Source organism: Falco naumanni, chromosome 4 (assembly GCF_017639655.2).
Source record: "Falco naumanni isolate bFalNau1 chromosome 4, bFalNau1.pat, whole genome shotgun sequence".
NCBI classification, from domain to species: Eukaryota; Metazoa; Chordata; class Aves; order Falconiformes; family Falconidae; genus Falco; species Falco naumanni.
The window spans coordinates 107,902,330-107,929,988 of record NC_054057.1 but is presented as its reverse complement, the minus strand read 5'-3'; the positions used below and the strand labels follow the sequence as shown (position 1 = coordinate 107,929,988).

Below are 27,659 nucleotides of genomic sequence, written 5' to 3'. Positions count from 1 at the left end.
CATCGAATCAGTTGCTCATTGCATTGCAATTGCATTCATGTTTCAGTTTCCGCAGGGAACAAAAAAGAAATTAAAATTTTAGCCATTTTACTTTTTCCAGATCTACCAAAATGCCCTCTCAATCATCAATAACAGATAGAAGAGTAAACAGAGCTAAAAAATACCTATTAGCCACTCACCTCATGTTTCTCTTTTAAAAGTAGAGAGATGACACATGAAGCGAGTGACTGATAAACCAACCACATCTAACACTTCTGAAAATCTGGCACACTTTATACTCTGTCACACTAGTGAAACTACATACCTGACCATCACAGAGGTCAATGAGCGGAACTTTCTCCCGGCTTGCTTTGATGAGCTTGGTCTGGAATAATTTTCCATCAAAATACATCCACGGACAGCAGTGCTCCCATGGAATTGGCTGTCCACAAGCATCGTTTGCAAAAAGTGCCATATCGACACCACTCATAAATAAAGCAGACAGCTGAATTCCTCGGGGATCGAGATTCTCAATCTGTAATGAGATGTAATTCAAAGTTATTCCAATAGTTACATTTTCAAAACTCTTGAAAACAGTGGTTTTAAAAGGTCGTCCAGACTTTTCATACGTGCCAGTTTGACTAGAAGAATGCACCAGAATCTAACGCCTGTATATGGAAACTGCAATATTCAGGAAGGCTGCTGTTCCCATCCATCCACTCCAGAGGCGAATGATAAAAGCAAAAAACTCTACTTAACAACAAAGCACAGGGAAATACTTCTAATATTTTAATGTTTTAACCCAATTCATTATCAAGAAGTCAGTAAAAAGTTTTAAATAAAGTATCTTTAATTTGCGGCATGTGGTGTCTAAAACATGTAAGATGCATACTTTGGCTGCATTAAGATAATTGATAAATATGCAGTACAGAGTTTTTTGAACAATGCTAAACATGTTACAGCAAGGAAAAGCTTTAAAGACACTCATAGGAAATTAGCAGTAGAAAATTTCATTAAAGAATTATTTCTGATAACCTTGTGCTTCAGGGATATTTTGTAGAAAGTTTCAGGAATGAGCTCAATATTAGCATTCAACTTTTCTTTCCCACGTATCATATTCCCCTTACAACTCCTTTCTAATGGATTTTCTATTAGCTTGATTCAAGATTTTGCTGTTAGAATGAGTCTCCTATTCATGAGGTAATGTTTATAATGCACACAATAGTTTTATTTAGGATGCAGGATAGATACACAAAGGTAGAATTAAATCTGAATAGCTGGTGGTGGAAGCAAGAAGGATTTGGTGGCAGCAAGTATTTTTAGCTCTGGTATAAGAAAACATCACTACTAGCACTCCCTAAAATACTTCTGAAAATATCAGCCCTTTCTTGGGAACATTTTCAAGATCTTGGTAATAAATTTTAAAATTAAACTATGTTACCTTCCTTACGCATAAACAACCTTTAAGATCCAAAAGACTATTCAGATCATTTTGCAGATACACAGCTGGGTTCAAACTCAGCTGCTCTTTCTGTCTGACTCCAAGAAGCAGAGAAGCGACTGCTTCATAAGACGACAGTAATAACACTGCATGAAATACTGCATCTTTCAGTTAACCAACATATATTTTGGAAATGATCCATGTATATCTTCATGTATGATTTAAAAATTTTCTATTAAAAATACTGTATGCTGTTTATTACTTGCCTTGTCTCTGCCTTTCATTTTGTATTGGAATGGAAAAAAATATTTCATCTGGGAATTCCTTTCTTAGATGTCTAAGACCAGTAATTTTCACAGTGGGTTTTCCTCCTCTTTGCATCAACTCTGAAGACAGAGGCAAGACTTTTATAACTCTTACAGATACCTTAGGCAAAATCTTGACCCCAAAAGTTGTGTTGTGTTTTGCAAAAGGACACTGAATACTGAATGGCTGAGACACTGCTGTTCTTTGATGCATCTAGCCTTGCCTACCTAACAGTCATGTGAATTTCCACCAATACCCACAGGTACAATTACACAACTTCAGGAGAGCTTGGGGTAGATGCCTTGAGCCACAGTCTCATGATTGTCATGAGACTTTAAAAGGCTCTCTGCTATACTTTGCCAACTCCAATGTTTTGTCACCCCGGAATGAGCTACATACATTTCTTCTGAACATACAGGATAACTCATACTCAGTTCATTCCATTGGCAGAGGTTGGCCACATGCTTCCCTAAAAACCAAAGTACTGCTCTTCATACAACGCAGAAAACTGTCATCTTCTTTGGACCCGAATCTCCAGGGTTCTGAAGGACCCAGTAAGCATGCAGGGCTTCCAACATGAACGTCTATGAAACACCTTGAAAAGGAGTTCCAGCAAACACCTGAATGATACTCCTGACAGACAGGATCTATGTTTAGGCTGCTTTTAAGGAATTAGCCACAATGAGTACTTGAAAATGCTGTTCTCGGGAATCTAATACGCTTATAATCCATGTCGGCAGCAATTCAGTCCTAAGTGCTGAAGCAAACAAGCAGTCTTGCACGAACTCATCAGGTGTTCATTACAACTGTCTTCATCCTGTGTTTTTTCACATCTGTTTCAGCAATGAGGGAAAGGCCAAATAAATGTCTTCCTGTTAGAGTTTATTTATTTATTTTTCCTGTTGGCATTCATTCTTTGGTATATGGGAAGAGGATTTTGTTTTTCTAACTGCCATTTTGATTGCCAATACACAAATTCTCTACTTACTGTGTGACAAGTTCAAAGAGATTCTGAAGTGGATTCAGTTGTTTTCTTCCCTTTACATTTATCAGTACTCCTGTGGCTAAGTGCTGGGTTTCCACAAGCAGGTTGATTTGGTTTATAGATTGAGACTGAGAAGTCCTTGCCAGGGTGCTGCACGCCAGAATCCAACCCAGATTCTGCTTATCACCCATGGAAGAGAAAGTGTCATTTGCTGGCTCTGAGAATGCTCTGCAGACTTGGGATCAGTAGCAAAATATTCCTTAGAAAAGCCTATCACCTGAAATCTGCGTGAGCTTAACTACTGTTTCTTGTGAGAAGAGCAGTGCTAGGATTGCTGCTTTTGTCTGTGTGCCTCTGTAGTGTGTACCTGTGAATATGAACAGACTTGGGAAACATGTTCCTCCTCCTCCTTGCTGGTTTAGCTAAGGACAGTGCACATCCAGGCACTGCTAGGAATAGACTTCGAGGGTGACTTCAGCCCTACAGTACCTGAAAGACCATCTAAAATGACTTTTAGATTGACACCTAAAACATGAGGTTGCATGTTTGACAGCTGGCTGTGTGACACCAGAGTGCCCAGGTGGCCAAGGAGGCCAAGGGCTTCCTGGCTTGTGTCAGAAACTGTGTGGCCAGCAGGGCCAGGGCGGTGACCGTCCCCCTGCCCTCGGCACCGGTGAGGCCGCCCCTCCAACCCTGGGTTCAGTCCTGGGCCCCTCATGACAACAAAGACATTGAGGTGCTCGAGTGCACCCAAAGAAGGGGCTGGGGAAGGGGCTGGAGCACAAGTCTGATGAGAAGCAGCTGAGAGCACTGGGGGTGTTCAGCCTGGAGACAAGGGGGCTCAGGGGGACCTTCTCACTCCGCACAGCTGCCCGACAGGGGCTGTAGCAAGGTGGGGTCAGCCTGTTCCCCAACTGAGAAGCAACAGGATGAGAGGAAACGGCCTCAAGTTGTGCCAGGGGAGGTTTAGATTGGAGATCAGGAAAAATCTCTTCACTGAAAGGGTGGTCAAGCACTGGAACAGGCTGCCCAGGGAGGTGATTGAGTCACCATCCCTGGGAGTATTTAAAAAACACATAGATGTGAGGCTTAGCAACATGGTTCAGTGGTGGGCTTGGCAGTCCCGGGTTAACAGTTGGACTTGATTTCAAAGGTCTTTTCCAACCTAAATGACTCTATGATGAAGAGGCAATCAGCATCTCACCTTCTTCGCTATGTTGATAATCAATGCAGAGAGGAGGTAAGACGGCTCACTTCCAGTTGTGCATTCCCTATACATCCCAATACCACCCATAGCTTCCAGTTATCAAATACACCATTTGGCTTAAGATGTATTACATAGAAAAAAGTATCTAAAATTATTTCTATTCAGAAAAATGTTTGCTTAAAAAAAAAAAAAACAAGACTCAATTCTGAACAAATTCTGAAAAGCAAACATGGGTAAAGGCAAAAACCAAATTTGTGTATTTTAGCTCAAAGGCTAGAAGAGGAAATTTCACTGTGAGCATATGAAGGTTGAATTGATAAATCCCCTGGAGTAAGACGATGTTGCACAGATTGATAGGCATTCTGTATCTACAGTGAGGAAACCCCACTAAACAACTTCTTCAATTAGGTAGCAGTATTTACTCCATCTAATACTATCATATTAGGAAAAAATAGAAACTTTTGAGATCTTAACTTTTAAAAATCCTCAAAATAATGATTTCTACGCTTCTGTGACTACTAATAAACTGTTTTCCCTTCTTTTCCTCCTGCTTTTTTCCATCCAAGATTATGCAAGTGTCTCCACATTTAGCTGCAAAATTCTTCTGAATGCTGAATCATTAAAAAACATCCAGGTTAGTATTTACAAACAACCACACAATGAAGAAGTTTTTTTCTCTTTTCAATGGAGGCACATTTGTTTCAAACTTCCAAGAGACAATGAATTAAGAAATTGTGAGAAAAGGTTCTTCAGTATAGAATATGGTTAAGATTTTAGTTACCTATCCAACCAGTGAAACAGAATGATTATCAATCTTTGCAACACTTTAAAATTCTAAGATTAATATTTTGGAATAATGATGATGATGATAATAATAATAATAATTTGAAAGTTTTTAGTGAGACAGGCACATACACATCACCCACCACCATTAACGTTAATGATCAGCTGGGAATAAATCTCTTAAATTATGAAAATTACAATTAAGAATTACCTTGAGTTCCTGAAGCTGGTCAGGTTCATAGAGCTTTGGAGACAATGCTTGGGCAAGAAAAGCATCAAGTTCCTGGCGACGAAGTATACGAACCCCTGGCCACTGTACCATATACCTACAGAGAAAGCCCATAATTATTCAGAAGCTTCCCTTAATATGTAAATAAAATGGTATTTTATGTGATCAAAGTCACCAGAATGCAACAACAACAACAAAAATATCTTTTTTTGTTGTCTAGACCTGAATAATTAAAAAGGCCAAGTCACTAAACAGATCTGAAGTTTGTATTTGTTTAAATTCATATGGAATTTGTGAATCAGTTGTGCAAACCCTGCTTCCAGTGAAGAAGGAGAGGACAGGCTGCCAAAATAGAATTTAAAACATAAGTGAATTCTGATACATCTAAGAAGAAAATAATATGGCTTACTGATCTTCGTAAAGATTAATGGTAAAAGGACTTTGTGAACATGTTTTCCAGATAACCTGTTCCTCAGAAATTATCGAGTTGGTGAATTTTATGCTCATCACATGACACAGGAGTGAATGTGTCCAAAGGAAATGAGAAGCTCTGCTGTAAGATACCATTTGGACTGGGGTTTTTGTATCCTTACTATCGTATAAGGACACAAAGACTGCTCACAAGGCAAGACGAAGTTCAACAGAAGTGAAGGCAAATATACATTTATCACTCTCAAAAATGGCTTGAAATTTTTCATATGCAACATGTTAACCTTGGATTCTGCAGATTTATAAGCTAGTGATATCGAAATAATCACCCCTTTCCAAAAAGGTAAGCATCTCCCAAACCTCAGTCAATTTTCAATCTAAAAATTAAACAGGTAAATATTTTGGACCTTGTGACTTTCTCTTTGAAAAGCTGAAGTACAGAATTAATACTTTAACTGTTGGTTATCATCGTATCAACTAGAAGAACAATTCTAACACAGGGAATCTAACACATCATAGGCAGAGTATCATTCACATAAACTTGGCATCCCGACATGCTGCTATGCAGCTGTTCTCTGAAGAACTCTCTCTTTTGCTTTACAGCTTCATCAACACAGCCTCCACGACCCCAAATGTTATTTTTCAGGAAGTTGAAGCCCAAAGTATAGTAAGGGTAAACTAATTCAAATGCTACAGTGGCCTCTTATCAACACAAGATATTTTTATTTTCCTCCTCCCTTCAGTCCTCTAGAGACCGAAGAAAGAAACGCTGAATATACACCGTGCTTTTAAGACTCCCAGCAGCAGTGTTTTAAGAAGAAAACAAACCCCTTGTCCTAATGATGTTGCAAATATGAATTAGCACTTTCTATACTCATGATTTAATACAAAGTTAAATATGTCAGATTACACAGTAAAACCTTTCCTTCGTTCTGTTTTACTTTAAGGTAACACTGACCTTAGTACACAACAGAGCACCATAAGATGAGTGGGCACGTTAGTTGGATTGAGCATTGCTGGTGTATCTGATCTCATACAGGCCAAAAATGCCCTCATTCTTCGGTTCTTGTCTTCTACTGCTTTTCCCAACCACAGCTTCTTCAGATTAGGACAGGTCCATTCCCTGAATGCAAGTGCTTCCACCAGCTCAGGGGTTTGAGGAGATTTTCCTTTGTAAGCAGCCCATTCTTTAATTATCACTGGTGAAACTATAAAATGGCAACAGTTAAAAGAAAATATTCTGAGTTAAAAAGCAGCACGTATTTAAAACTTTGTATGCAAGAGATTTTTATCCAAAAAGCATCACTTTGAGACTGCGATAGATACCAGTGGTCTGGATTGCACTGCCAAATTGGTAATTCAAACTCTGTATTGGGAACACCTTTCAATTGTGATCACTTAGAAATTAAGTGCACGCAACCAAGTGTACACTAGGAATGTTATATTAATATTTTCAAATTAATCTACAACAAAGAACTACAGATATTTTTCTATAACAAACAGCATAATTTGAAAATGCATTTTCCCCCCAAAATATCTGTGTCATTGATCAAAACCCTACAGTGACAAAACCAGTACATAAATACAAATATATTCCATATGCAGTCTTTTAAGAACAATATGACCCTAGTGATTTTATTCAAATCAGATTTAAAACTTCCGTTATACTTGTTTGTAGTTGTTCAACTACTGCAATGGAATGAGATCTCAAATATGGGTGAGTTTCAGTGGGGATTTTTTGCCTAAAAAATTTACTAAACATTACATAAGCCTCTCGATTTACTGCACTGCTTTATATAGACACATTAGTATTTTTATGTTTGCTAAGCTCCCTTTCATCCACATCAAAACAAAGACCGTCCAACTCTATATTGCTTCTAAATCATCTCCCTTTTTATGTTTGAAGGCAACCAAACCAGAACACAAGTTTAAGAAGAAAAAAAAAAAGAAAGTAAAAAAAAAGTCAAGAGTGAGAAATGATACTTTTGGCCTTGGAATGACCCCAAGTTTGACACAGCTCAAAATTCGTTTGCACCCTTCTTAACTCAGAGCCCAGTTATGCAGCGTGGAAAGATTCAAGGAGCTTGTTAGTGAAGCTTCAGGTTACAGCCCAGAGAGATTCACTGCAGGGGCGCAGACCTGCCCTTTCTGCTAGAAATTGTTCTGTTACAGATTGAAAAGCCAGTACTACTAGTGCCAGGACAGCCCTTGCAGCTACAAAGTCTCCTGCAGAAATCAGACATCAGCCTCTTGAGTAATTTTATAGTTAGAGGCAGGCAAACCATGGAGGAAGTGATGATCACGATTGAAAAAAACAACCTCCACAACATCCCAAAGCACACTCATGCTTTTCTGGAATAAAACTAGTCTAGCATTACAGCTAAATTTCACAGAGCTTAGGATAAGTTTGACAAAGGTAACACGCAGCAATTGAAATAAATATTCTGATATATTTAGTTGGTAGCCTCACTACAAAATCATGTTCTATTTTGGTTGCTACCAGTTTTCATATGCCACCAAGCTATGCAAGATGGGCTTTAACAGCCAGCAGAGCTACTCTGTTATTTGTGCATAGTTTATTACACCTGTTTTCACTTCTTGTTTAGGCCTGGGACAGTAATCATGAACAAATAAAAGGATGTATTTTATGTAGGCTTTCAAAGACTCGTTTAATTGCTTTAGGTCTCAGAAGGAAGAGATACTTTTGGAGCCAAACTTCCTGGATCTCTCAACAAACAGGAAACACAATGAAGCTACTACAAAGAGCAGTTGAGTCTCTTAGCAGTAAACAGAACCAAAACCATTGACAATTCACATAAAACAGTTGCGTTCTGGAGTTTGGTTTTTTTTTTTCCCTTCAACCTTCTTTTGACAATGGAGGTGATATTCCTAGCTACACTCACTTTCTCTGTTTGGCTGTCCCTCCCGTCCTCGAGTTTAGAAGAAGTGAGTATTTTGTGTTTCCTATTTTCAGTCCTACATTTCAACATTCAAATTTGGTTCAAAGCTTTTAATCTGGGGATGACAACCTACAAGGGTAAGGCCACAGGCAGAGTACCTCAGTTTGCTCTCCAAACATAACATCTTCAGCAACGTGCTACTTGTAGAGGTCACAGTGGAGATTCACCCTGGCTTCAAAATGTTGCAAAGTAATGGTTATTATGGGAAAGATAACCACGCTTCCTGCAGAATGGTTTAATACGAAGGTCACCCTTGTGGACCGGCAAACTGTCCTCTCTGAACCATGGGGATGAGGAATTATAGCTGTATCAGCTGACAAGTAACTGTAGCACTGTTCACCCAAATTTAGCATTTAACATAACAGATGAATTGAGGACTTGTCCATATTAACTTATTTCTCCAGGGCATTTCTCACACCTTTGACAACTGTACTGGGACTGCTGCCAAAAACACTGTTTTCTTCAGCTGCTGAGCATCTCTGTCCTCAAATGAACGTTTGTGTCTTCCTCCCAGGACCTCCACTTGGAGATAAGTAACATCTACCCTGAAGACTATATCAGCTACAACAAACAATCAGGATCAGAGTGTGTTCAGCCACACCACCACAGTGTTAATTATACTGGTTTTTCATACTAAGCTTCCTCTTGCGGCCGATCAGCAGATTTGAATACTCAAAGTAGCCTATGCAACTGCACAATATATTGACATCTGCTTTGACCATCACCCTCATGACACTTTCAGGTCAATCCGAGCAAAAGGGTCAGTGTCAATCTGGACTAGGGTAACCTGCTTGATAAACACGTGAATGCTGTTACAGCTGAAGTCTGCGGCTGCAGGAGGCAACAGCATCCGGCATGCTCAAGCTGTCTGTTAGAGCCCTTAGGGCTAACTACAGCTCAGGTGGTTGTGCTATTCTCTTTGCATTTTTTCCCATGAACTGAACGTGAGGTACCCAATACCACTAGAAGATAAGCTAGCTAATGCAGATTAATCAAGCCTCATTTTTAACCTTATAATCTTTACTGACAACACAGCTTGAGCTAAGCATGCCTGATTTTGCAAAAGGGCTACTGCCCAAAAGCTACAGCTTTCCTTCTGGCAGAAACAGCATCAGCTGAGTACATTCTTGCCTGGAGAACAGTACATCACAAGGTGGCTAGGCTTAAAAGAAACCTTTGGATCCAACCAGAGTTATTACAGCTTGGTACAAGTGTGAGTTTTTCCACAGAGTGGAAAGGGCAGATGGTTTCATATACACATGTTTATCAGGACATGGGAAATAACCTGTTTCAGAGCTTGAAAAGAAAAGCAAGTCAGACACTTGGTTTTCTTCTCATCCAGAAGGAAGGGCAGCAGAGCCAATGCTGTGCCCTTGGCAACAAACGCACAATCAAGAACTCTGTGATTCAATTTTTCATATCCTCTGGGAGCAGACATGAGGACACGCACAGCAAAGGCATTACTTAGCAGACGATTATCACTGAAGAACCTCACTATCTACCCCTTCCAACAGATCCGCTGTTTTTCAACTACATAAAAATAATGATTTAAAAGATGGGAAGTCATCCATTTTATGAAAGATCCATTATCCTGCTGTCTATATGTTTAGTAATAATACTGATGTGTCAGTTTATTACGTATTTTTCATACCCTCCTATAACCCTTGCATGCAAAATATACTTGCAAATTATGAATGCACAATTATTATGTTGCCAGTATTATGGTTTGTGCAACAAATATGACAGGATTTTAGATATTAATATATTCATTATCTCTTCACATACATCTTAAGGACAATATAAATTTCTTTAGCAATTAATTTCTTAATCCTCCTAATTCTTACATTTCTCTTAATTGTCTTCATTACTGTGTTTCATAACTCATTTTCGAGAGCAGCAGAAAAATTAAGACACTGAAAGAGAATCAGCATCACTTACTGTGATAGCCTGGATCCTCAGAAAAGTTAGCAAGGCCTAACAAGTGTGACTAATCAATCTGAGAAATCTGCTCTTGCCACTTAGGACACTATTCTCTCCCTGCATCTTGCACAGCCTGCCCAATTCTTGCTACTTTGTAAGAGAGGTGACCAAAATAAACGTGTTCCTGCAACACAGCCCTTTCAAACCACATGCTGGCATCTTTGCTCAAGTCCATCTTTACTAGCATTGTTAGCTTTACAGTGAACCAACTAACTTTTGGGCACACGTTCTATTTTTTTATTTAAGAGCACGATCAGTCCTAAGATGGAAGTAGGTCAGTAGCTGAATGTGTCCTGCAGCAAGATTTGCTGGAGCTCCTGTAACTAAACCAAGTCAGCAGTAGTGTTCTTAGCCTCCACTGAGAATAAACCTCTGAAAAGCAGTATAAATGAAGAGAAAATAGAGACTATATAGACTTCCCCAGTAGCCTACAGAGAACATTCTAGGTTTACAAAATAAGAACATTCTGAAAACTGAAGCAGACCTTCAGCACTCAGCTACTTCATTCACCACAACAAACATTGCAGTGCACTTTTAAGGACAGAAGTCTAAGGAGGATAAATGAATGCTGCAAATGTCACTATTTTAATCCTGAAATAACCTTATAACCTGAAATACTATTACGTTGTGTGAGTTTAAAGAATTAGGAAGTTTGAGACAATGTGTGCTGAGATATTATTCAAGCAGGGTAAATATTAATTCCCACAAAATAACTTTGTTTTTTTGTTTCTTTCAACATCGCTGGAAGATTATCATCTTCACCATGAATATACAAAAACATTTCACAATTAAAAATGGAAAGAGAAAAGGGAATGAACATAAAGTTTACAACTGATTCTTATTTTTATCCTTTTACACATGAAGACTGTGAATGCTGCTTTCATACATTCTAAATATCTGATTCTTAAATTTAGCCTAGCGACAACACACTCCTATATATAAATACTTCTGCTGCTGCTGCCGTTCACTTAATGCTTTAACATTCCTTTAACCTTTGTAAGATGCTACTGTAAAGTTCAATCATTTCCCTGTATGCATTTCATTATAAGAAAAACACTGCAGAATGAGGAGGTTGAATTTTCTGGAATGACAGTAATTCCTGGAAGCAGAAGGCTTAAAAACACAACTTCCAGATTAATATGAAGATTAACACTCATTCCTCTGATTCAGCAAAAGGATCTCTTGACAAGCCTGATTGCCAAAGTTTAGTCTGTCTTCACCCATGCCTACCTTTACTTACATTACTCCTGACTTCTGTGGGTTTTAAAACAAGTTTTCATATGCCAATACCTGAAAGATGCTAGAGACTTGCAAATTTCACTGAAGTAAATTTGATAACACATTCGGGAAGGCAGGGTAAGTTAACATATGCACCTCTCATTTTTGAAAGTAGTATGCAAATTTGTATGCATATGCACAGAAGTTTCTTATAATCCAGTTCCACCATATTCTTTGAAAATTACATCACAAACTGACATTACTTGCTGCAAGCCTGACAGCAGCTTGAGCATACATTTTAAAAAACAAAGCCCAGAGCTTGCTTAGAAATGGTAACATTTTAAGTTCTTAAGCTACTACAGGAAGTAAAATTGCAAATTAACATCATCTTTATCTATTATCCATGCGATCAAATAAGCCATAAATTCCTCCAGCATTAGCTACACTGATGAAAACCTAGGAAATATTCTGATTCAAATCATGGTACAAATGGATATGAAAACATAGCAGAAGGAAGAGAAATAAAACCCGGTTTGTTTCTACAGTACATACATTCTGGTGGAAGTCTGTTCTTTCTAAAAGCAAGTCTTTCAGTTTTCTTTCTGCTTTCTGCCAAACTAAACAGGACTCCGTAAACATACTGACGAACTGGCCTATAAAGGAGAGCAGCAGGAGGCAGGTCTTTGTTGGCTTCATCTTCTATAGAAACGGCAATTTTGATTTCACCCTTTTGCATGAAAGAAAGCAGAAAAATATGACATGTTATAGTGAACAGAAAGTAGTTAGATATGCATGGTAACTCAACACAGCTCTAACATAAATCTCACCTAGTCAAGAAAACTGATTCAGCAGTAATGTGGGTCTTTGGTATGTGAAGGTAACACCAGAAGAGAAGTAGCCTACATCTACTAGCTTCCCTCCATTTAATCTCCAGGCTCTGATTCTCCCTGTAACTTTCCTCTTTCTGTTCTCCATCACACACCTTTTTTTTTTTTTTTGGTGTGGACAATCTACAGGTAAGGATTACCTAAATATCGATTTTCAAATATGGACACTTTGAGACTGAAACAGTACACATGAAAATACAGTAATGTGCTTTTAGACAGTCCAAGCACATTTGAATCTGATCTAGATTTTAGACCGTTATTTCAAAAAATATTCAGGCTGTCTAAGAACACCAGTGTTTGGTGCAAGGATCTGAAACAGTATTGGGAACTCACTGTAAAAAACAACATTGTGAGAAGACCTGATAAAAAAATTGTAACAGGGAATTACATAAGTAAGGTTGGTTTTGAATGTATATAAATAAAGCTTTAGCATTTCATACTTTTTCAGAAAAAAAGCATGAAGGAACCTTCCAACATTCTCTCTCAAAACAGCAGCAACATCTTATGTTTTCTATGTCTGTGCATCAAACCATGTTAAGATTTTCTTGGAAAACAACTGACTTCACTGCATTGCTCCCAAATATCAGAGATTATTTTCAACACTGACAAGCAAGCATGCTGTTTTGCTACTTTCACTTAAAACAGCAAGTAAACTGTCCTAGTAACAAATACTGTAAATGACATTTTGGAGTGATTACATTAGGATATCCTCAGGTTTAATTCAGACAGTGCTTCTTTAGGTATGAGGTACGTCTAAAAGGTCTCTATACATTAACAGCAACATAACCTGGAACACCTCTACATGCCAATTTCTAAAGAATCCCATAATTATACAAAAAGGTATGTCTCAGTAAAGTATACCCATGACATACTTCAGGTCGCCTGGGCATACTTGTCCAAAAGCATTTCAGATAGTGGGAAAAGAAAAACAGTCTTAACTAGTACTGATTTATTTTTTTATGCAGCTATCTCTATAGACTGACATTTTTTCCTGTGTTCGGAGATGATTTCTCAAATGCAAGCATTTAATTCACTTCCTCCTGTTGTGAGATATGATGCACCAAGTTGGGGGGGAGTGTTGATCTGCCAGAGGGCAGGGGGCTCTGCAGGGGGGCCTGGCCAGGCCGGGCCGATGGGCCGAGGCCACCGCGTGGGGTTCGAGGGGGCTGAGTGCCGGGCCCTGCCCGGGGGTCACACCAGCCCCAGCAGCGCTGCTGGGGGCAGGGGGCTGGGAACTGCCCGGCGGGGGAGGGCCGGGGGGCGCTGGCTGACGGCCGGCTGGGCACGGGCCAGCGGTGTGCCCAGGTGGCCAAGGAGGCCAAGGGCTTCCTGGCTCGTGTCAGAAACTGTGTGGCCAGCAGGGCCAGGGCGGTGACCGTCCCCCTGCCCTCGGCACCGGTGAGGCCGCCCCTCCAACCCTGGGTTCAGTCCTGGGCCCCTCATGACAACAAAGACTTTGAGGTGCTCGAGTGCACCCAAAGAAGAGCAACAGGGCTGGGGAAGGGGCTGGAGCACAAGTCTGATGAGAAGCAGCTGAGAGCACTGGGGGTGTTCAGCCTGGAGACGAGGGGGCTCAGGGGGACCTTCTCACTCCGCACAGCTGCCCGACAGGGGCTGTAGCAAGGTGGGGTCAGCCTGTTCCCCAACTGAGAAGCAACAGGATGAGAGGAAACGGCCTCAAGTTGTGCCAGGGGAGGTTTAGATTGGAGATCAGGAAAAATCTCTTCACTGAAAGGGTGGTCAAGCACTGGAACAGGCTGCTCACCCAGCCACCTCCATTCCTGGAGGTATTTAAAAGATGTGTATTAGTGGCACTTAAGGACATGGTTCAGTGGTGGGCTTGGCAGTGTTAGGTTAGGTTTATGGTTGGACTCAATGATCTTAAGGGTCTTTTCGAACCTAAATGATTCTATGATTAAACATCAAGTAGTATTTAAATGTACTAAGAATATTTGCCTAGGCAAGGTGCGAAACAGAACTGGCATCAATGGTCTTCACACACCTTTTGATTCTTCCCTACTTTTCTTTGATGAAGAAGCCAAGAACGTGACAGCAATACAAGCTATGGTGCAAAACACACACATGGGAAATCGGAAATCCAAACCTCAACCTTGATGCAGAAACTTTTCTATTTACAGATTTCAGATTCCTGCCTGCAGTCCTTGTTGCCCTGAAGCAGATTTTTTAAGATGAATATAAGTTAATAGGAAGGCCAACAGTGCCATTTTGCTAAATGCTGAACAAGTATGTACATTGAATGGGCTTGATGAGAACCAGTACTAGGAGTTTTGAACACTAAAAAGGGGAAGAAGATTAAAGTTGTCTTATGCTGGGACTCATCTCTGTGTGTGTAGAAGGAACAACAAACAGGTCTTTTGAGAGTACATTAAGTCAAATACAGAGTTGTGCAGGAATATCACTGCTCTGTGTCCTTCCCTGTTCAACACAAAGCAGACTTCAGCAGCTTCCAGACACAATGAAGCAGGTTATCACTGCCTGTTTCTGTAAGAAGCTCTCCCATTGCTTTTTTTTTTCCCCACTGGACACACTGAGTCCTAGGCTGCGTGAAAATGCTTGCAGCTTACCTGGGGATCTGAAGGCTAGCACATAAAATAGCCAAACCAAGAAAAAAACCAAAAAAAAAGGCCATAAAAAATGTTCTTCCAAACTAAAATGAACAAAAATTCAGAACATCGTCGAGTTCATCTATAATTGTGTTTTCAGACTGCACAAAAGGGATTTCTTATAGCTACTATGTTCCTATCAGGGCTAGCTAGCAGGGATGGGAGGGATCAGATTGTGAGGGAAAACAATCTAAGTATTTTTGAACACTGAAAATAGAAAAGACTTGGCACAGACACCAAAGCACATACGCAGGAGTTTTTGGATGGAAATGGGCTCTATATAAAAACACTTGGACACATATAAACACACACACATACAAAGACATATACACACATGTGTAGAGATACAAAAATATCCACATATATTCAGGAAAAATGATTATTTTTGTAAGTAAACACTTCTAATTACAGTCATTTCATATTTATTGGAACAATGTAACTAACGAGATCAGTGGTTACAAAACAGGGGAAAAATTGTTAGAAGCACTAAAATGGACCAAAACTTAAAGCATTAAGAAGGATGTACATTTATGATACTCTTTAGACAGAAACACAAGTGCAATTATCTTTATAGAATCATTATTTCACAGTATGTAATTTTAAAATGTCATACCTTGGTTAGGACATGAAAGATGTAGGGATACATTAACCCCTTCTTGTGCCTGTGTTCTGCCACTCTTAATACTTCAGGTGCTACAGGAGGTAATGGAGGGGTAGTAATATCCATGTGGTTTCTAGTGGGCATTGACAAGAGGCATGGGATTTGTGGATTACTGGTTTGATTCCCTTTGACATCAGCTGCCTGACTTCCTGAAGAAGCACTAGAGGAACCTTCTGCCTATAACAGAACACAGAAAATAAAGTACTTTTGAATGTGTACGGAAACATCCCAGGATCCCAGCCAAGAGAAACAGCAAATTTCCTTCTTCACCCACAGTGAAAATAGTAAATCTTCACGTCATGTTGTATGGGTATATAGAAAACATTAACAAAAGCTGGCTAAAAGATTTTCAGAAAACATAAACTTTTAGACAATGGTTGCTAGCAGAAGCAAATTACTGAAAAAATAAATATAGTAAAGCTTTAATTTATTAAGAGCAACAGAAATTATTATTTTCTTTAATTGTTAATTGCACAATACAAAAGGGACACTGATGACCTCTTAATGAAATGCGAATGACCTCTTAACTATTTCCAAGATACTACCAACTAAATGGGTTAATTGACAGCCACAAAGTCTGAAATTTATCAAGACTTCCATTAACACACGCCTCCTCAGTTTGCATTTCTAAATGAAGCAAAAAAACCTACATAGTTCAATTTAAAGACATTTAAAATATAGTGTCTGAACTCAAAAGCCTTATAAACGTTTAGGTGCTTTTGTCTGATTTTTTTGTAAACTGAATTTTTCTGTCTAAGAGGATTGTAAGAGAAAATGGCAACATTTTCTGACTGGAAGATCAAGTGGCATTTTATTCCACTTCTAGAAAGGTAGTTCACAAATTTATAGGAAAAGTATGATGCATAAAAACATACTGTAAACCTCCCAGTGAATAAGCCTTTTTTAAGCATTTATGCTGTATCTCTCGTAGATACTACCAAAAAAAGTAGACTTAATTCTTAAAAATCCTTGTCTTCAAAACTGAAAGCTGTTTTTACCTTAAGGGTTCATACTGGTTTTATACCTATAAACTATTATAGTAGCATTAAATACTTTTGAGACAGAAATTTGTTTACTTGATATAACATGCATGAGTATTTCCAGAATTTGTGTAGAAAGTTTCACATGCTTCATGAGACTTCAAAAGCAAAGCTGAAACAGAAATGGCCAAAGCCATGAAATTTCACAGAACAAGCAACATAAAAATAAGCCCAAACGAGCTCAGCTTGTTTACTTCAGGCTCTCAGAAAAAATACAAACTTGCATATAAAACCAAACAAACCCATGCAGCTTCCAAAAACGTTCTCTAGAAAGGTGCATATTAGTAAAAACATGCTTGAGCAAAGTATCAAAGGGGCAACATTAATTTTAGATTACATTTTAAGCACACAATCAAAGAGAACATTACTGAAAGATGAGATTTTAGCATTGGTAATCTAGACCTCATTTTATGTACAAAGATAAAAACATACAGAAGAAATGGTTAAAACCTGTAAACCAGAACACTTGAACACAATAAACTAATACAGAATGGTTTTATAAACACACGAGTTATCACAGCTCTATTAAATCTGTATTGTATTATATTATCAAATATTTATCAGTTCAAATATTTCTGTCCCTGTCTTCTACTACTCCAACAACTAGAAGTCAGTGATACTGGAGCAGAAAGAGAAGTTTACAAAACTGCCAAGTACTGGGGACATGGAAGGAAGACAAAAAACCCCACAGATGCTAGCAACTCTTTCCCCATCTGCAGTGCCGAAGTTCTTCCTGGATCTGCTCCAGGGATATTCAAGCACCTAAGCTGAGGAATTACTGCAGTTAAAAGTTTGGGTTTTTTCTTTAGTAATATACATCCACCCAAATGAGATGAGCATACCTTTGTCATGTATAATCATGCAGTGAGACAATTATGAGCAAAGAATTTTAAGTCAAGTGGAAGTAGTGTCAAGACTGCTGCTACTGGTCTGATCTATGCTAGATTTTCAGCATTTTAAATTACCTCAGAAATTCACAGCGTACTCAGCTGAATCTTGAGGAAATATTTCTTTTTTAAAATTGTTAATATATACCTCTCTAGGAAATGAGTTCATCTACAAAATGTACTCATCATCCTCCCTGTCAGGCGCAACAGATGCAGCTCTCCTCTCCTGCTACTGAAGACTAAGAAGTGGTTTGATACTAAAAAAAAAACAAAACAGGCAAGGAAAACTCACAAGCATTTATAAATTAATTTGGATTCATTTAAGTGGGACTGCATGTATACATCTATTGGGAAGTTTAATCACTACTCTTACAGCTACTTCTGCATGTATGAAGACAGGCGGTGCAGCATGTCCCACCCGTCCATCGCCCAGCTTCAAGGGAGGCACTGCTGCCACCCTGGCTCCCCGCCCCCCCTCCGCAGGACATGGGGCTGTGCAGCACACACACAGGGCTGCAGCTGGGATGCACTGGGCTTCCTACATGGCCCATAATACACAGAAGAACGGAATGTAATAGGTCAGATTAGCATTTGCATATGGTGACTAATCTGCAGGCAGATACAATTATCGTACGGGGCGTAGTCTGCAAAAATAATAACCACTGATGGATGAAATCATCAGCTTGATATTTTCAGCACAAAGCTCAGGCTTACTGGAATTTCCATGCCAAAGGTACAGGAAAAATGTTCTGTTTGTCTGCAGTGTAACTAACTGGTAATTGGGTTTTTCTGACACAAAATTAGTGGTGTAGAGTTCCATCACAAAGTTCTGGAGATACTAAGTGCAAATGCTTTGAACGTTCTTTCCAAACACGGTTCAACCTTGGAATACATACAGACCATCATACTCTTAATTTGACAATAGTTTCAAATCTTGAAGAAATTTAATAGGATAATGTTAAGTCTCTATCAAGGGCTTACTCAGTTAAGTAGCAATACATTCTAACTGGTTCCATGGAGCTACTTTATATATTACGTGAAATTCATACCAGGCAGTTATAAAGGACTTCTACCCCTCAGCTGAGCTTTAATACACCTATAATGGTCTGTGGCTGTGTGCTAGAGCTGTTCTCACTACACTGCAGGTTATGAGACATGGACTTTGAACCCAGGGACACTTGAGACTACTGTACTCCTTAATAAAAACTAAAATAATGCACTACTATAAACACAGACAGCAATAGCTAAGGATGAGATGGTTAGCTAGTGAGTAAAAAAGTTTATTGATTTCCTTCTATTTTATATTTGGTATTTACTAACACAACCCATTTATTTTTCATTTGTATGTATACACTACAATATTCCTTGGAAAACTTCTTACTGTGCTTTAAAGCTGTTGTTTTGTAATTCAAAAAATGTGTAAAAGTTTACACTAAATCCTACAGATCAATATTGAAAATTCTACTCAGGACTTTGCTGTAAAGCTTTAATATAAAATAATAAATTGTGATCTTTGGAACGTAAAGAATTACCTTTGTTTGGTCTCCCAGCTCTCCACGTGCTTGACTTTCCGACTGGGTGCCTGTTTTCTCCCAGCCTATTTTGTTCCCACTGACATGGCTGAAGGACAACAAAGAAAAACACAGTATTAAAGTGCTCTTTAAGATACAATGGGATAAATACTTGGGTGACTTATCAGAACTGTGGGCCGGAGCCTCTGATTTTAAGGGATGCTTTGTATTAGAAATGTCAATTTTTAAGAGTCTCGAAGAGACTTTAATACCAACATTCATTCATTTACACTATGTCAACATGTGGATTGTATTTAAAAGCTGTATGTTACAATGATTAAATAATGTTCATGCAGAAAACATTTTTGATTAAATATCTATCACTATGCCAAGTAACTTCCCCATAATTAGAAAACTGCTTCTCCAAACGGCGATATAAATTACACTGTCTAGATTTCAGTTTCTGAATTTATTCAAGATTTATGGTATAAAATGCATAAGGCAACACTATAAAAATGCTGAAAAATATACTATTTTTTCTAAAGCAGGTACATTTCCAGTTCTACACTGCATGGAAACCATACAAACTTACTTGATTTACTAAGCAAAACACATGATAATATTTAAAGTGGATAGCCTGCACCAAAAAAGCGAAGTCCAAGCCATCATGCATACTTGTAGACACACTCAGAATTTAATACCCAGTATTAACATACTTACACTATTATACACAACCCCATACTTTTAGAGGCAACCTCAGGCTAAATCACACTGCTAAAGCCCCAGGCTTTGATTCTCACATTGTAAGCCACTACACCTAACAAGACAAAGGTAAACACAAACTGCCTCTGTTCAAATTTCCTTTTTGTGGGTCAGGAAGCAGTAATTAAATGAAAGTCTGCACAACGTTACTGCCAAGGCCAGACATATGATCTAGAGGAAGTCAGAAATACTTCCACAGTAAACAAGGCACATTAGTAGAACAGAGCAGAAACAATTCCACTGCTGCTTTGTCCCACGTGTGGCCTGTCAATGAGGGCTCTTAAGTCACTGTCCTAAGTGGTGAATTTCCGACGTTCATACTAGGTTTCTGTGCAAAGCCACATTATCCCAAAATTTAAGTGGCATAAACATTACAAATTCAGTGAAGTTTTGTAGTTTTTAGCTACCAAAATTTTTATGAATTATACTATGAAGTAGGAATATTTCTTTCATACCACCTAAAGAACCTGAAGGCTTTATGACATTTACCAAAACCTCACTCTCTCCTTCTTTAAATAAAACATAAGGGCAGAAGTGGAAAAACACCCAACATTATTTGGTTTTGGATTTCTGCTTGTTAAGGAGCAAGGCAACTAGAGTGAACCATGGATGTGTCTGCAGTCATAGTGACCTAAAACTATTTTTTAAGGTCTATCATATCACTAATTTGCAGATTTCTTGCTTTCAGGATACTGGTGAATGACTCTGAAAGTGAATTTATTTTAACATAAGCTGAGTAAGAAAACACCCTCATGAAAAACTTACTTCACTGCACCTCCATTGCCTTCATCATTGTCGGAGGACGAAGATGTAGAAGAGGCAGGAAAGTAGGTTGAATCCACATGATTAGGGCTCCCACTCTGAGCTGGATTTATTGGAGAAGATCGTTCATACAATGGTGTATGTTTTCCTTCGTGAGGAATGTTACTGTAGTTGTTCTGCTCAGAAAGACTTTTTCCACCTGTTTCCAAGGTGATGGCTGGCTCAGAGAGACTATATGGGTATGGACCCTGACCTTGGGCCCCACCCTGATTGGACATCTGCTGGGCCTAAAATAAAGTGATCATTCTTAAGTGAAGGTAACAAAAAGGCTTTTTTTTTTTTTTTAAAACAAACTATTTATCAAGTGGCATCTTCCAAACATACACGTTAAAACTCAGCCATCTTGAATATCCACAAGAATTGTTCTGCCGGGGTCTACAGCATCACTATAGTTCCAGACTTAAAATTCAATCAGTGAATCCCCATGCTAAAAAAAGTTAAGATACACCTTGGCCACCTAGATTTTAATTTGATGAGCACAGCAGGTTTCTCCCAAGGAGAAGGGCAGAGGTCTATACTTACCACAGGTTTTGCTTGTAGTGAGGTCTGTGGAATGTTAAGCATCTGAGAAGGAACATATGGTGGCACTATCCCAGGCATACCAAACTGATTTGGTCTGGCTGCTGTATTGCAAACAGGGAGGGGAAAAAAAGCAAAGGGGGGGGGGGGGGGGGGGGGGGGGCAGAAAAAAAGAAAAGAAACCACTCATGAAAACACGCACTGACACAATTGCTATCCTTATTATCCTTTTGCTTTTATAGTTTATTTATTCTTGTTCTGTTAGCATTACTGTTTTCTAGTATGCCTTTAAATCAGTTTCATTAATTTTTGTCTTTTAATAAAAATACTTTGTAGCTTGTGAAGTCTATTTTACTTGTCTCACCTCCTCTCAGTTCTTTCTGTCTCTCACTACTGCACATTTCTATTCTACCTGGGAATTAAAGGAAGCTTAAAAGAAAAAAAAAAAAAGCTAAAAGAAAAAAAAAAAGCCTAAGATGTCATAAAGGAGGAGTTGGCAAAAGCAATGTCACGCAGACATGTAATGCTGGCATTTTCTATCATTTGAATATTTGACCTAGATTAGCCTTAATGCCCTTTAATGCAGGTCTTTGACTGTGACTAAAGACACCCCACAAAACCCAAGGAAAAATCTGTATTAGTATACCAGTATGGTAACTGGAAATTTGTAGAAAATTTCAGCTCAAATTATGTGTTAGTGTTAAGAATGAGGTACATGTAGTAAATCCTGTGATCATACAGTTAATTTGTAAGCCCTGAGAATAACCTGTAATGCCAAAACAATTCATGGCTGCAATTTAAGCAGGTATGATATGACATAAAAACATCAAAGACTATAAAGGGATTTCTAAAACATGTCAGATAAGTTCATTGAGAAACAGGAAACCAGTTTTATGGAACAGAAATAGAAACTGCCCTCATGATTGGAATCAGTCACCAGATTTCAATTGTTTACACCACCATACTCTCAAGTGTCCTAATGGCAGAATCAATGCAGCAATAGCTACGAGGAAAATCAGTCCAGGTCGCTCTCCTCTTTTTGGGGAAAGAGCACCACTTCTGCATGTGTCCTGTGAAAACCTTCTTTTGAAACCTCATATTCAAGGACCAATGAAAATTGCCAGAGAATAGAAATATTTTTGTAAGATACTGCTAATACTACTATTTCTGATTTAGGGTTATCCCAGATTTTAGCTAAAATGAAAAGCCTTATTTCTTTGATTACTTACCTAGGTAATGTGGTGGATGAAATGGCATAGGTTTATTAGTTGCCGAGTAATAAGCAACTGCTCTCTTAAATCGAGTAACTTTGTCATCTGTTCTAGACTAAAATAAAAAAAAGATCAGTCAGGAGCAAATCCAGGCATGTCGTCTATAGGTCAGCACTGTACTGTAGAGCAGTTAATGTATACCGTATCACACACGGTATTAACGCTTATGGACCCTTGAAGACTACAGCACTACTCCAGCTCAAGAAATATCATGTCAATCCACGTAGGGATAAAGCTTGAAAATACCGACTTCCTGATTCTCTGATTCTCAATGTCAGTGCACAAAGCCAGACCACAAAACCCCTTTAGTTAACAAGAATTTCATTTTAAGGCACTGAGGGTAAATGCAGTATTTTTTCCTTCAGAAAGTGTGGAAAGTGAAATTAAGGTATCTGAGACACTGCATATACCAACAGATTTCTATTACCAACTGATGCAAAACACCACTTTTAGCAAATGCAATTCTTCAGCCCAAATGTATAGCACAACTGGTTAAAAAAAAAAACAACAGACCAACCGATTTTTTGCTTTATACTTTACCTGTGAATGTTGAAAAACATCTTTTGCTATGGCATCCAAATCAGTGGTGTCCTGAATATTACGGACGTAGTCAGCTACAGCTTTGATCACTACGTCACAAGGTGGTAAAACTAACTGGTGAGCACGTACCTATGCAAACAAACACATGCCAGTATGAAATAACAGGGTAGCCCAAGATACTTCACTTACAAAGCAGAGAACTGACCTTTTTATTTATTGAAAACATATTCAACAAATTCCATGTTGCCAGATTTAGTAGCTAAAAATTTTTGAGCCTTCCACCTTGTTTTTAGGACTTCACCTTAAACAATGACTCATATGTTTTTCATCTACAGTGTATTTATATGTATCTATGTGAAACCGCACCTCTATGCAAATATTTGCTGGTTAAATATCAGCTCCAACAATAAACAAGATCAACAATGCCAATTACTTTACTGCTTTGCAGTTGGATATTTTCTCTAGTGCAAAACACTTTATCTGATGTGGATACATCAATTTTCTATATATATACATATATACACACACATATGCCAGAAAATGTTATTTTGATGCAGTTTACATTCTATTCTGAATATAAAGTGGTATCAGAATTGATGAGAGAGATCCACTGGGAACAGGAAGATCTCTATGCACACAGAAAAGGGAGGATCTGAAAAACAAATGCAGAAAAGGAGCATTTCGAGGAAACTTATTTTCAAGATTCTACAGAAATTGGTCTAAATATTTTTACTTGAAGATTACATAGTTTAATAATTTATGTTTTCAAATTTTGTATATTTCTTTACCTGTAGTAATAGCTTCACATTATGTATAACATCTCAGGCAAGAATTTTTTTTCTCTTTTATATCATACATCAACAAAGAACGATATATGGATTGGTCTTGTTGCTATGATGTGACATAGTTACTTTCTCTTTCAAGCATTTCAATATCAAGATGGTTACAGGGCTGGTTACTCTTCTTGCAGACGCAGAGGAAATTCTTAATATAATTCCATTGATAAAATAGTTTCAATATTCTGACATGAAAAAACCTGCCATTTCATCATCCAGCGATGGATGTATCTGACCTCCCATATTGACCAACTATTTTAAACAGGTAAGAAACACGCACTTAAATGCATGCTAAAAATTGCCCTCGTTTATGATCTGAGCTGATACGAACCATAGATTTGTCTACAAATCAGAGTCCACCCTACTGTCTACTCAAGCTGTTAGGAAAACAAATTCCCATTGATTCACTGGTTAATGACTCAGGCCATGGATTTGAAAAGATAAGAATCACTTTGGACTTTGTAGAAAAAGACCTCTCTTTGTAGCAAGAAGAAAGAGCTGGAAGAACTTTGTGGGACGATGTCCAAAGCCCCTACAGATGAAGCTCCCGCAGCTCAGCGACTAGCAGCTGCAGATGGATGCGCTGTACCAGAAAGTTCTAGGGTCAGCTCTTTGGCCTGATCCCTTCTTGTGTTCACATGGAAAGGAGGGGAACTGGACAGTTCTGGAAACGCTGGACTTCCACCTCAACATTCTCAATAGGCTCCTCTTGAAAATAAAGTGAGGATTATTCAGTATATGATTACGGGAATTACTGCTCTTATATGCCCTGTGCGATCCTGTCTGCGTTACAGAAACCTCAGGTCAGGCGACTATCCCGGGGTGCTGGGAAATGAAGAGCAGCGTGCGGTGCTGCTGGCTGGGTCTGCAGCACTAATCAGCTTCAGCTCGTTACCTTCCCTCTGTGCGGCACAACGCGCACGCTCGGAGGGGCAGGAAGGAGGTCTCCAACTATGTGTCCTACATTTTAGAGGATGCCTGAGGAATTTATAAAAATTCTGTTTAGAACCTTTGTACAATTCTGGAGCACTACATCTGTGCCTATAGGGGCAGCAAGGTTTTTTTGCTTGTAATATATTTTCATCTGCCTACTTGCAAAATTCAGGCATTCAGGGCTGGAGAGTGCTTTATTATTAACTTTATTTATTATTTATTATAATTTATTTATTATTTCTAAGATAGGAGAAAATGTGAAAAATCATTATGCTTGCATTCTACACACAGGTATAATAGCTTTCTAGAAAATACTGCAATTCAGTCTTGTCAGAAATGTTTATGCAAAATTCTGATTAATACTTCATTAGTTTTATCTTTGCAACTTTAAAATCTGTACCAGGAGCCATTTTTATTTTATATGGCGTCTACCATATGTAATTATTTTCTTTCCTGCCCTTATTTGATCCTCTCATTATGCAGTTTCTTAGACTGCCACCTTCATATTTAGACCATGGAATTTTTGCCCAGATTCCCATTTTTATTAATTTCCCTCTCTAATATCTGCTTTTTGCAAATGTCAGGATCTTCATTCTGGTCAGTCTCTACCAGAGATAAGCTCCAGATTTTATAAGCCTAAATTAAGAACAGTTCTGTTTAGTGTAGTCAGTGGCACGGTAATTATTTCTATTTCAGATAGTAAATTCTAAATTCTCACTAGCGTGCATTCCGAATATATACAACAGTACTAAATATGGATCACATTCACATATAAGTTTACAGTCACAAATACTGATGACAAAATTTTGCACCCCGTATCTGCAAGCAGAAGCAATAGATTTTCTTCTCGCTGGTAATTTAAGTCAATTTACGAACACCTTCCATTTTATTCGTACGTGTAACAATTACACATCTCTAAAGCAGCTGAATCATGACATGGCTGTGTCATGTTAGACGTGCTCTCTGCAGAGTCCCTTGGAGAAAGCCTGTGTTAACTACCTGAGTGTTTCTGCAATCTCTGCTTGAAAATTCAGTGTATGAAAGGAGTAAGCAATCCATCATTAGTTTTATGTGATCTCCAAGACAGTAATATTTAATAATCCATAAACAGTTAGCATCAAGAGAAGATGTCACATCATTCTAGCTCTAATATTCAGCACAGACCCTAGAAGTATGACGCTCAAGCAAGACATATCAAGGGTTTACTATGTGTATTGTCCCCAGTTTAGCTGCTTTTAGACAAACAGCCTAAAGACCTCACTGGAACATATTCTTAATTCCTGAAGTGAGACCTTCTGAATGTTATGTATTATAGATTTAGAGACATGTTCAGATACTTGGATTTTATTTTCTTTTGTTCTGTTTCAATACACATCCAGTCCAGATGTGAGCATACCCTCGAAACTAAAAATGTCAAGACCTAGACAGAAGCCAGAAATTAAAAGTGGAGAAATAAGATGTACTTTCCTGATATTAAAGATTTCTATTCATTTTAGAACCTTGTGGAAATCTAGAATTGTAGATTTTGTACTGAACCATAAATAATGTTCCTAATACTGTGTGCATTAAAAAACAGGCTAAGTCTTACTAAGTATTAGGTATAGGAAAAACTAAGACTTAACAGCAAAAGTTACAGAAAACATGTTCATCATTCAAGTGTACTTTTAGTTGCACATAAAGCATTTCAGCAAAATCAGCATCATTTTTTACCAGCTTCTCATTATAAGAGATTTCTTCCTAGAAGCTATTTTTTCCATATCCTCTACAGAGGAGTTTCAGACAAGCAACATGGAAAAACAATTTAGGAAAGGCAAACATGGGGGTGGATCACACACTTAGAGGTGATCAGGTTAGAAAGTATAACATCTTAAAACAGCACGGGCTTTTTGCTAGTTGTAAAAGGACTACTTCAGTTTCATGACAGACCACTGACAAAAATCACAAGCGACCTATTAATGCACTCTGAAAAGATTAAGTCAGGAAAGGAAATTAATTCTACGCAGGTATTTGTCCAAATGAGAGTCACAGAGCAACATTACTAGCCCAGAAGCTACAAGATAAAAATGTCTTGGCTTTGACAAAACAAACTTGCAAAAATACTTTATTGAAAGGGAACAGACTCACATATGCGTAACTCCAGGGGATTACTAGGATACTGTAGAAGATACCTAACTACACTTGGGAAAAGCTCCCCAGTTCTGGGACAACTCCAGCTGCCCACTGTCTTCAGGAAGTGAAGCCTTTAAAACATCAACACAGCATTTACTGTTGTGCCTGCTGGAAACAGATAATCAGTTTAGTTTTATCTTCATTAAAAAAAAAAAAAAAAAAGAGAACTCTAACACTCAGTTACTGTGAGGTGACACATAAGGAACTTTTTTTTTTTTCACTGGCGAGACGAAAGGCTGAAGATATGAAGAATACTAGAACAAACTGCCTGGGTTTTGTTATTTTTGTCTAGTAATTTCTATTAGAGATAGCATCCAAGCTGGTTGGATCTTGCATCAGCCTTTGAATGTTAAAAAAATTTAATATTATGAGCTTGTAGTGCATCTGATCTAATGGCAAGCTTTCTGAAGAGGCACAAAGTTCCCTGGATGACCTAATACGCTTTCGAACCAGCAATGCTCAGCTTTTCCCTGAAGATCAGGTTATTCAATTAGAAATTCTCTCTCCTCCTCCCTCCATCCTGGTTGGGAACCTGACCTCCTTCTTCTTCTGCATGTCTTGATGGTAACAAAAATACATACAACATGGAGATCATTTGCTAACAATTTATACACATAGGACCCCGAGAAAACCAAATCTAAACAGAGGAACAAAAAGGATGTCAGAAAGAAAAGAGCAGA

The 27,659-nt window shown here is 38.4% G+C and overlaps 1 protein-coding gene across 5 annotated transcripts in view; it reads right to left on the bottom strand.

Annotated features, from left to right (window-relative positions):
* FAM120A (family with sequence similarity 120A) overlaps positions 1–27,659 on the bottom strand; it is a 55,935-nt gene that overhangs the window by 12,164 nt on the left and 16,112 nt on the right. For 3 of the 5 annotated variants that reach the window (XM_040591802.1, XM_040591804.1, XM_040591807.1), the window contains exons 4-13: positions 23,042–23,170; positions 22,460–22,556; positions 21,234–21,334; positions 20,655–20,938; positions 19,149–19,236; positions 15,642–15,866; positions 12,070–12,244; positions 6,318–6,567; positions 4,913–5,027; positions 305–514 (exon numbers count right to left, since the gene is read on the bottom strand). In XM_040591802.1, coding sequence (XP_040447736.1) covers positions 305–514; positions 4,913–5,027; positions 6,318–6,567; positions 12,070–12,244; positions 15,642–15,866; positions 19,149–19,236; positions 20,655–20,938; positions 21,234–21,334; positions 22,460–22,556; positions 23,042–23,170 — 1,674 coding nt within the window. The remainder of the gene's footprint in view (positions 1–304; positions 515–4,912; positions 5,028–6,317; positions 6,568–12,069; positions 12,245–15,641; positions 15,867–19,148; positions 19,237–20,654; positions 20,939–21,233; positions 21,335–22,459; positions 22,557–23,041; positions 23,171–27,659) is intronic. The other 2 variants (XM_040591803.1, XM_040591806.1) reach the window with 1 other exon arrangement.